Source organism: Lipophrys pholis (genome assembly GCF_963383615.2).
Source record: "Lipophrys pholis genome assembly, chromosome: 4".
Classification (NCBI taxonomy): Eukaryota; Metazoa; Chordata; class Actinopteri; order Blenniiformes; family Blenniidae; genus Lipophrys; species Lipophrys pholis.
In genome coordinates this window covers 3447798-3459750 of record NC_137637.1, presented here as the reverse complement: position 1 = coordinate 3459750, position 11953 = coordinate 3447798, and the positions used below count along the sequence as shown (strand labels likewise).

At 39.8% G+C, this 11953-nt stretch overlaps 1 protein-coding gene across 1 annotated transcript; it reads left to right on the top strand.

Annotated features, from left to right (window-relative positions):
* Window positions 1-5633: 5633 nt before the first annotated feature.
* barx1 (BARX homeobox 1) lies at window positions 5634-11664 on the top strand (the record flags this gene model as incomplete). Its single annotated transcript, XM_080462301.1, has 4 exons — window positions 5634-5823; window positions 6834-7155; window positions 8125-8209; window positions 11413-11664. The coding sequence occupies 4 exons, from the start codon at window positions 5634-5636 to the stop codon at window positions 11662-11664; spliced, it is 849 nt and encodes a 282-aa protein (XP_080318427.1).
* Window positions 11665-11953: the final 289 nt, after the last annotated feature.

The following is an 11953-nucleotide window of genomic DNA, read 5'->3' as shown; positions in this document are numbered from 1 at the left end:
GTCAAAGACAGTCGACTTTGGCACATCGAACACACGGGACACAACCCTGGAGGACGGCCCATGTGCCAGCCAGTACACCGCCATGAGGACTTCCATGCACTGCCCCCAGCCATGGGTCTTTTCCCTCCTGAGTAGGGCCATCAGTGCTTCCATTGATGGTCCACTCAGGCGGTAGTCGGTCTTCAAATCTTGGGTTTGGTCCAAAAAGATCTGAACTGCAGGTTCATGGGGGGGGGGGGGCATACATGGGTCTCCTCTCCTGTCAAGGACAAAATAGTCAGTACATAAAGCATGTTTTGTCTCCTTCTGTAAGGTAATACATAATGCCAACATTGTACATAAAACATATGTGGGATTAGTTTAAGTTAGGCTTTGATGTGTGCTCCATTTAAACATGCTCTGATCAGTTGTGTAAACCCACCGTTACAGTTACTGTTACTGTATACAATGCCATGAGCCTCTGCATTCGCATTCGCACCCTCCTCAGACCAAATAGCAGCTACAACAACCTCTTCTTGCTCCATTTTACTGTCACTCAACTCTGCACTCCCCCCAGCTGCTATTTTATAGGCCAGTAATTAATTGGCTCATCTGAGTGGATAGCACTCATCTGTGTAGATCGGATATTGTTCATTCATTGAAGTGTGGCAGTGTTGGGCATTTTATTATCTGACAGTAATTTCTGTCAGAAATCAACTATTTTCTCACATTACAGTTGCACAGCCTAATGTCAAAGCACAATAAAGTCTACATGTCAGTGATTACTGTTGTGTGTGTTGGTTCTTATGATAAGATATATATTATCACATAAATGACATAAAACAGAGCACTCTGTCGTTCAAGAAAAAGGGATCAGAGACATTTTTAGCCACATTATGCTTTATTCAACACATTTCACTCACCAAGGAGCTTTGTGCAGTTGTACATTTGCATGCTTATAACAATTTCATGTAATCATACTTTTAGATTAATGTTGATTCCTGAGTGGAAGGTGAGTATGTGCCACCATTCCCAATGTGACGTTCTTTTACTTTCACTTTAGTTCCCTGTAGCCTGGAAGCCTCTTTTCCTTTGAGTTACATTCAAACCCTGAGATATTTGAGTTTATATCAGCGGTTAGAGGCACACGGGTAAGTGGTTGAAATGCGCCTTTTGTAGTCCATTTTCAGAAACTTGTAGTTCTTTCACTCACCACCGAAGACGTCACTAACTTGCTCCGCCGTCGCATTATTATGACGTCACCAAGTGAACGCGCTGTCTGACTGCCACACTAAAGTGATCGCCTTTCACTAACTACCTTAGGAAGCCTTCTAACACCTTTCCTTAATCCCGTGACGTCATCCACGGGGTTAAGGTAAAGTCGATAGTTAAGGAGTTCGGAGGGACCAGTCGGACGGACCCAGTGACTTGTGCAGCCTCTCTGCCATACCAGGAAATAGTGGCGTTGAGTCATTTGGGTGATGAAAAGCACAACATGCTGACACTTTCAAACCTATTGGTACTGTAAGCTACTGGAAACTAAAACATAAATTATGATCATATTATAATTAAAGCAAATATTCGAAATGAATATTTCATTGATTTCAATTCAGCCTTGGGTCACTGATTAACACAATCTGCGATTTACACAATTTGTTCAACGACACGTCTCAGCAACCAAGTTATTATGATAAGTCATGTTTTGGGTGGAATAATTTTAACTTGTTAGTTATACAAAAATAACTGTGGATGAATTAAAGCTTTAAAGTCACCGGTAGGACTCGAGTCGTACTTTACATGGAAAAAGTCTGTAGACATTACTGGGATCAAAACGAGAAATAAAACCTTTCAAACTGTAGAATAAAATCATCACATACAACAATATTTTAATTCCTATTTCATTTAATTTCATATTAATTGCGGGTCCTCACGCAGCGGACCATGACGCTGCGGGTCCTCACGCAGCGGATCATGACGCTGCGGGTCCTCACGCAGCGGGTAATGACGCTGCCGGCTCCTGGTATGCAGACAGAATTGTCTCCTTGCAATCTCAGAAATGACCACCAGAGGGAGACATCAGCTAAGAAGCTGATCCAAAAACTTCCGTGCTGATGCCACATTCGACCTTTTTACACTTTTAATAAAGTCAAGGTTTAGATTGTTTCTGTCAGAAACTGCAGCAGTAGACAAGAATAAACTCAGTATCATATTTGGAAGAAAAATCGTTTTTCTCCGTTCCTGTAAACCTTTCTACAGACACACACATTTCTCTACTATACTATAGTGACACATACAAACCCTGTAATAAAATCACAGACAAGGTGTTTTAATGAGGAATACATCCTGTTCCTTTACCCACTGGAACAGGTGACGCTGGAAGGAGTCGTAATAATACACAAAAGATTAAATACAGGTGTAACGGAAAAAAAGAACAATGTGTGACTGAGTGACAAACCAAAAGTAAAACACACTGCCTGTGTTAGTAAATGGGAGTACGAGAAGAAACGTTAACATGCTCACATGACCTGAGAGATGTGGAGATGTGATCACTTCTATTGAGAACGTGCCGCTAGTGGGTCTGAACTTTTGTTTTTTGGCCTTCTCCCATAATTAAAGGTTTTTTCTTGTTTCGTTTAAATTAAATTCACATGTTGTAAACTGATCAGTGAAGACGCCTGCCTGCTAACGGTTATCATGGCGGTCTGAAAGGAGCCTGCTGCTGATTCAGCTGAAAACTTTAGTAGGATTTCATCTGCCGCTGGACTGAGCAACAGTACGTTCCGCTTCAGTCCTAAAAATACTTCCTCGCCTCACACTTTGATTTCTGAACCAATCTGCATGTTTTGTATTTGAATTCCCCTCCTGCAGATAATCTGTCTTATTTCTCCACAGATTGGCCTTGTCAGCACAAATTCAGTGAGAGATTTTCCCAATATATAGAATTTCATATGCACATAATCATAAATATGGTCAGTTACTTATATTCATTTCATTTCATTTATTAGTTTATTTGGACGAGACAGTGCATATTAATGAACAGTCCATCTCTTCTTAAGGTTATTATGATTGAGCAGAAGGTGAAGTTCCATCCTTTGTCCCACATAAAACCATATCAGGTTACAAACTTATAAAAACATTACAAAACATGTAAAAACAATACAGTAAAACAAAGACAAAGATGTTCAAATAATTCTAACCTACCATAAAGTGCAAATATTAAAGTGTATACTCAGTAGTCTGACATCGGTAAAGTGCCATTTTATTTTATTTATAATATACATATATATAAAAGTGCTTGATTGTCCACAGGTTCGGTTGCTGACCAGCCGTATCTTGTACTGTTTTTTAAAAAAAAAAAACTGACAAAGGGGGAGCTTTGAGGGATAACTGGAGATATAATCTCCCAGTTTAACAGAGAAAGGCAATCTGGGTAAAATAGGAATTTCTAAATGTGATTTCAGAATCACTCTGCTGGTTGGGTTAGTGTTAGTAAGACTCGTACGGGCGGTGGGGCCATCCCATGTATTTATATATTAAGCAGGCACCTTTAAACAATTTAAATCTCAAAGCTAAGAAGTTGGTTTTCTAAAAATTTGTGCATTTATAAATATAAGTGAGTTGATTTGCATTTTAAACATCATAAAATCCCTCAGTGACCAAAAGCTTCCTTTTTTGCATGATTGGGTTTTAAATGGTTAAAATCTTCAATAAACATGGAGATTCTCACATGTAAAGCTGATTAAAAATCACTGTAGTTATCATTTATCGTTGATTTTGAGAGCTGTCTTACATTTTTCCAGAGGATTCTGAAGCTGCCAGGCTCAAACTCTTTCTTCTGTCACAAAGTGCAGATCTAAAAATCAGTGTGCCACTTTCTCTTGCAGCGGCTGCTGATGGAGAGATTAGAGGAGTGACAGATCCACACCGGCTCTCCAGGTCGCCAACATTTGTTTAAACAAAGCACTTTTACAAATCCGAGCGCAGATTTATACAAATCTGTGTGCACATTAATAAATGCTGATCTACAGACACAATATTAACTTGGTGTCAAGATGAGCCACAGAAATGAGCCACAGATTTGTTTGCTTGTTGACAGATCTGTTGACACATTTACAGATTAATGTGAATATTTACATCCTGTAAACATGTAGGATTACAGACATTTATGAAGAAAAAAAAACCCTGAGCACATTTACAGACCTCTTCATTAAATCTCTGTGCATATTTACTGAGTAAACATTGACAGATCTGTGTGTGCACACACACCTCAGTACTTTTACTAATCAGGACAAAGTTTTCTTCACCAATTTTACTTTAAATTGGCTGATTGAGTATATTGAGAATAACACACTTCTGTAACAATATTATCCTCACAAATCATTTGATTTGTGAAAAATCAACATTGTGTGACTTCAATAGACCACAACTGAAAATAAATAAATAAATAAATAAATAAATAAATAAATAAATAAATAAATAAATAAATAAATAAATAAATAAATAAATAAATAAATAAATAAATAAATGGCTTCTATACTCCAGTGCTGGGTCACATTTAAAAAGAGATTTAAAGAGTTAAAAATACAAATAGAAAGCTGAGAAAAAGTGTTTGAACCTTTGTGACGAACATGAGATCAAATCTTTTCATCTTTTTTCCAGGTTCAAGATTCAAACGCTTTATTGTCATAAATACAAAGAAATCCTGTCAGATAGTAATTTGTTGAAAAGAACCTGCAATAATGGCGCAGAATCCCATGAAGAGTCGTCATGATAATAGAATCCAGTGCAGCACAAGATCAGAACAAGAGATTTTTAGTTTCATAATCATTTAGAAGAAAATAAAAAGCGCTTATGTTTCTTTTAATATGTTCTTAATGTCTGAAATATTCACAAAACACAATATGTGTATATTAAAGCTTTTAACCTCAACATGTTGCTGAAGAATCGATATCTGCTTATTCAAGTCTTTAAATCAGTGTCAAATACATTTATATTGCATCAAAGCTCCTCTACGTGTAAAATTGATCAAAATCCCATATCTCACTATATCTCGTTTGGAAAAAAAAACTTAAAAAAGACAAATTTACGTTTTTATCATAAAAAAAACGACTGTAAATATGATTTACTAGAGTTGTTGGGAGTAGATCAAGTTTTCTCTTTCATTCACAATCTATATTCTTCCTCTCTTTCCTGGGTTTCCCATCATTCGTTTTAGAGAAAAGAGATAAAGAGATGCACAAGTTACCACATATTGTCCGATCCTCACCTGATCCTCATTTCTGCTGCAGATCTGCGCCATTTCCCCTCCAATGTCTCCGAAATCAAATGAACAAGAATCTGATTTTCCTCCCTTTTGCATAAACCGAAGAGAAGAGAAGAGAAGAGAAGAGAAGAGAAGAGAAGAGAAGAGAAGAGAAGAGAAGAGAAGAGAAGAGAAGAGAAGAGGTGGAGCCAACGGGACTGTTAAAGCGCAAAGTTTATTTGCAGCAGCAGGACAGACTCGGAGGAGGAGAGAAGAAGCGGAGGACCGGAGCAGCTTCCATCCCGGGACTTTACGCAGGAACCAGCCGCGGACCCCTCATGATCTCCGGCCTGCAGCCGAGCCGCAGAGGGGCCATGAATCCGGCCTGAAGGAGCCGCAGTCGGTGGCCGACATGATGCAGCATCCTCTGGACATGGGGGCGGAGGTCCACCCGGACCACCGGACGCACCGCTACCGGAGCTTCATGATCGAGGAGATCCTCACGGATCACCCGCAGCGCAAAGCCTCCGCTCCGGCCGGAGAGCTGCTCAAGTTCGGCGTCCAGGCGCTGCTGTCCGGCCGGAACTTCCACAACCAGCTGGGTAAGAGAGGAACCACGAACCGCTGGATGCGGCTCCGGCTCCGGAGCGTCACCGGGTCACCGGGGGAGGGAAGCGGCTGTCACGCAAATACTGCGGGCGTTTTGTTTCGCGTAAAAGCCAACGATTAATACAATATTCACTGAACACACGGCAAATTCATTTAAGGTGTATTCTGAATTTCTATTACTCCCAAAATAAAACGTTTAAGCTAAAAAAAACAAAAAAACAGGAAACATTAATAATTAAGCCCAAATGGCTCAAAGTAACACAACTTTATGGTAATATTACAACAAAACTAAAAAATACAAAAGAAATTGCGATGAAACTCAAATAGCGCAACATAACATTCTGGTATTATTACAACAAAACTAGAAACAGTAATAAAAAAAGTTAGGTTGTACTGTTTAAGCTCGATTACAAGTAGATTGAAGTGTATACAGCACAACGTAACTTTATTATATTATTACTGCCAATCAAAACAGTACAAGAACGATTAAAAGCGGAGGACATAACAATCTCGAGGCTCCGAAGACATAAAATGTATAAATTAATGCATAAAGACTATATTCATGTAATGATCGAGAATAAACACGTAAATGTATTCATGTATTACATTCTTACATTGTCTAAAATATAAAATAAAACATAATCAAACAACAACAACAATAACAACAACAACAATAATAATAATAATAATAATAATACTAATACTAATAATAATAATACTAATAATAATAATAATAATAATAATTAATAATAATAATAATAATACTTATTATTGTTGTTATTGTTATTATTATGCTCAGTGTTTCAATATTTTTCTAATTGTTCCATGTTTCTGTGAATCAGTGAAATATGATGTGAAGCTGTAGTGAGGTTAGAGTCTGATGTGGGGATGTTTTGGGGCTCGTTGCCTCCTCCAGACCTCCTTTTCTCCTCCAGACCTCCTTTTCTCCTCCAGTCCTCCTTTTCTCCTCCAGACCTCCTCTATATTCTGTTTTCTCCTGCAGTGCTGAAAGCGGACCACAGCGGCCTCCTGAAGTTCGGTTCTCCGCTCGGTTCTCCGCTCGGCTCCCCGCTGTCCTGCCCGCTCGGCTCCCGGCTCGGCTCCCCGCTGTTGTCCGCCGCTGCGGGCCTGTCGGTCGGCGGCGCAGTGGCGCACCACCTCCCGCTGGAGCTGCACCTCCGCGGGAAGCTGGAGGCCGGTGGAGCTGACGGAGGCTGCGGGAAGGCGAAGAAGGGCCGGCGGAGCCGCACCGTGTTCACCGAGCTGCAGCTGATGGGCCTGGAGAAGCGCTTCGAGAAGCAGAAGTACCTGTCCACACCTGACAGGTGCGTCTCCAAACCCGAGGAGCAAAGACACACGCGGAATTCAACTACTGACATCTATAGCCCGGTACTATGAAAATAACTTTCAGAAGAAATAGCAATAACAATTAAACACTCATAAAACCTTTAAATCTTCTCTTTTCCACCAATGTAGCGTCATGCGCAGTAAATTGATCGTTTTTCAGTAAAATCTTTAGATTAACTTCATCTGACTAATTCAATATTCATTTGTTTAGCTGCTGGTGTTGGACTCTATAAGTCAAACCTGATTTCAGTACGTACAGACTACATGTTGGTAGATGATTTAAATGACATATATTACACACGTATTGTTTACTCTACATTATTTGTAGTCAAATTCTGCGTAAATCATTTTTTACATTAACAGCAGCATGAAAATATAAAAGTCAGCAATATCAATTATAATTAAGTGTGAAGAGTAATTTAAACGTTATATTTTGTCTTTCGACTACTCTCTAATCTAATTTAAGAAATCAATACATTTCTTTTGTTTTCCAAGTTACCTGCCACCACGTAACTGTGGCAGCTGCTGAGTTTGCAGTTTTTAATGGTCATTTATGAGCTGATTCCAACAGATGTGTTGAGTGATATTAAAATGACAACGTGTGAATTAGAAATGTACATTTACTCTTTATACAATGTTTAAAATAGAAATAGAAATTTAAAAAACACGTAATGTATAAGTAGAAATGTGCATTAAATGGTTCATTGTCTTCATATTAAATATAACTGATTTATTATCAGATTTCTATGATTAGTATTTGTACTTTCTTCTAATATTAACAGTGAAATATCAACTAGTGCAGTGACAATGTCTGTGTGTGTGTGTGTGTGTGTGTGTGTGTGTGTGTGTGTGTGTGTGTGTGTGTGTGTGTGTGTGTGTGTGTGTGTGTGTGTGTGTGTGTGTGTGTGTGTGTGTGTGTGTGTGTGTGTGTGTGTGTGTGCGTGTAGAATCGACCTGGCGGAGTCTTTGGGTCTCAGTCAGCTGCAGGTGAAAACTTGGTACCAAAACCGGAGGATGAAGTGGAAGAAAATTGTAAGTTAAACATGTTTAAAGTTATTATAAATAAAAACGTCTTTAATAGAGGCTGATGGGAAATTCTCTCTTTGTATTCACGTGTTATTCTGAGCTTTATAAGTCACATGAGGTTTATCTAAAAGCCGTAAAACTCAACAATCTTATTTTCATGACCGAGCCGCTTTCAAATGTTCAGTTTCGTTTCAGTTTCTTTTCTTTCTTTTTTTTAATTCTTTTGCATTTTTGTAATTTTAAACAGATATTTTTCATTTTTAACATCGTTTCCTCAAAATTTAGTGTTTTCATGAAGAAAATACAATTTATTTTCTCATTATAAGAAAAACTCCTAAATTCCCCTCATATAGAAATCTCTGAATTTACTGTAATACACATGAAGGTAAAAACAAGTTTAGGCTTAATAATAATAATAATAATAATAATAATAATAATAATAATAATAATAATAATAATAATAATAATCCCAAGGCCACTCTACGTTACATGTTAAAATTGCAGTTAAAAAAAAAACCTATTAGTAACAATAAAACAAAACAAAAACAAAGACTGAAGTTTATGCTGAAGTTAAGTTTATGTCTAATCAACTGATTAAAACAATAATTTGACATAAAATCAACAAACGTGCATTGATAGATGTTTTGTTATGTAGTGGAATCTTTTAGATATGACCTAATTTAAGACTGAAGCTGATTTCTCTATTTCTTTTTAACAGTGTTTTTAAATGTACTGATTAAATGTAAATGTAGTCAGTTTTGTGTTCAGTCGTTTAAGTTGTACAGAGAAAATGTTCTTGTTGTTAAAGAAGGGTTCTGTGGTTTCAATGAAATCCTCCACTAACTCAAAGGAAAACCACAAAACAAATATTGTTCCACATACGCATTGTTGTATTGTTCCACAAGTACGTGTTCACTGTTCACCAGAGGTGGAAGGAGTACTGAAATATTCTACTCAAGTAAAAGTACAAATACTTTGATAAAATTTCACTCAAATACAAGTGAAAGTACCTGTCTAAAAATTACTCAAGTAAAAGTAGCTCCTAAAGAATGTACAAAAGTTACTTAGTTACTTTTTAGACAGCAGGAGAAAGTCAATGAGTTTTAGACCTGGAAGTAGTTCTGAATGGAAGGAACAACTTTACAAAGTAAAGTGCAACAGCGGCGAGACTAAATCTAGAACTCAGAATGGTGACGCTCACAAGCAGTGACTTTAACCTCTAGTATCAAGTACCATCACTGTGTTTTAAGACTGAACTAAACATTCTTCGGCGTGAAACTACATCTACCCGTCAAAGAACTGTGTAACCTCAGCTGAGTGTACTGGACTGGACTGTTGTGCTGCAATGCACCATGGGAGTTTGGGTTGTTGTGACTTTAAATGCCTTTCAATGTGATTGTGTTGTGTTGTTGTGGTCTAGTTAGTCTAGTTTACTGTAGTTTAGTAATTATAGTGTTGCAACCATGAGTGAAAAGATTTGTGAGTTTAATCTTCTTCTGCCATGATGTTCCTGTTTGGACCTATCAAAATAAGGGTCTTTTCCTTTGACAGTTAACTCAACAGGAAGAGCATTTTTAAGAGGTTTCTTGACACATTAGTATAACTAGTGTGTAATTGAACTAACACATTAATATAATAATCAAATTCGTACATAGATTCAATTGAAATATGTAGCAGAGTACCTACAGTAATTAAAACATACTCAAGTAAAAGTACTGTGTTTCTAAACAACTTAAAAAATACATGTACACAAAAAAGTACTCAGTTACAATAATGATAGGAAATGTAATTCTTTACTTTCCACCTCTGTGATTCACCTGTTAGGACTTAACAATCAATCTTTCTCAAGTAAAACTAAATGAGAAACAAGGAACAAAAGGACTCATGAAGGCTGAGAGTGTCAAACATGAGGCCTGAACGGCCGGAGAAGAAATGAGGCCTCGTTCACACTGCAGGGAAATACCACCCAATTCAGATTTGACTCACAGCGACTCATATCCAACCTGTTCTGTGGCCACGTGAAAGCTCCAGTTGTGATGTTTGCACACCAGACCCAGGCCTCGTTCCTGTGTGGTACCAGTGACTGACGTCACTGATAAACACTGGAGGAAGCGGCTCCACCAGAATAAAAGCTGTGCTCTCTTTTTTTCCTCTTTCTCCTTCTTCCCCTTGTCAGGTTGTCTAGATTTTACCGATTCGTATTTAACAACCATTTCAAAAATTGATCTCCACGCTGACCTGTGTTGCCAGATATGGCGGGTATCCCCCAATTGAGGAGCCAAACTCTCTCACTTTTTAACTTTTTTTTTTTCATACATCTGTGTGTTTGTGGCGTGTTCATTATTCCAGATATAATAGTTTTTGCAGGTTTATCATGACTCCTACACAGTCGGAGATTTGGGCTGGTATTTATTGAGGTGTGTAGGTTTTACGTTATTTGGGCTGGAAACCGTCACATCTGGCAACCCTGGTGCTGACCGGCGTGTCATGCATAAATAACGTGCTCGGCGTGGCGTCATCTTCTGCGCTCTGGGGCCCAAAAATATCCGCTCCGATCACGTTCACACGGCAGGTTGCTTTTGAAATGATCCACAAAAGAAATCAGATCCCAGCAACAAATCAGAATTGAGCATCAAGACCTGTGATGTGAACGTAGACTGAAAGTCCCTGGAGAGCAGGGGTGTCCAACCCTGGTCCCCGAGGGCCCCTGTCCTGCAGGGTTTAGCTCTCTCCCCGTTGAAACACACCTGATTGCAATGAGGGGCTCCTGATTGAGCTTTTCCACAACCTTGGTGACGACATCATCATTAGATTCAGGTTTGCTGAAGCAGGGAGAACTAAAACATGCAGGACAGGGGCCCTCCAGGACCGGAGTTGGAGCCCCTGATCTAGTGTCAGAAAGGTTTTGACATCGTATTAGAGACGGACACCAACAACTAGAAGTGGCTCCTAAATATTTCATTTTTGAATTGAACTGTGGATTCTGGTGGAGGAACTTTAAGGACGTGAACAATGTCGTCCTTTCTTGAATTTAGATTTAGAGGATTGCATGTGACTCCTGACCGCAAGTCAGTGTGACACTCTGTGTGTGTGTGTGTGTGTGTGTGTGTGTGTGTGTGTGTGTGTGTGTGTGTGTGTGTGTGTGTGTGTGTGTGTGTGTGTGTGTGTGTGTGTGTGTGTGTGTGTGTGTGTGTGTGTGTGGCCTGCAGGTGCTGCAGGGTGGAGGGCTGGAGTCGCCCACCAAGCCCAAAGGTCGACCCAAGAAGAATTCTATCCCCAGCAGTGAGCAGCTGTCGGAGCAGGAGCGGGGGGCCGTCCTGGACCCCGGGTCCGAGCCCCGGTTCGATCCCCAGTCAGACCCCGGTTCGGAGCACCGGCTCGATCCCCAGTCAGACCCCGGGTCGGAGCCCCGGTCGGACCCTGGGTCGGCCTCCCACTCAGGGAGCCCTGAGGAGGAATAAGGAGTCCCCACCTCCTGCCTGCTCCTGCTTTGGATGGACTTTTTACAGATGCTCAGAGCGCAGAGGAGGCACAGGGAGACAAACCTCCTCGTGCAGACTCCTCCACAGAGTCCTCAAAAGACTCCTCCATAGACTCCTCCTCCAGACTCCTTCTCCAGACTCCTCCACAGACTCCTCCATAGACTCCTTCTCCAGACTCCTCCATAGACTCCTCCACAGACTCCTCCACAGACTCCTCCACAGACTCCTCCATAGACTCCTCCTCCACACTCCTCCTCTCGACTCCTCC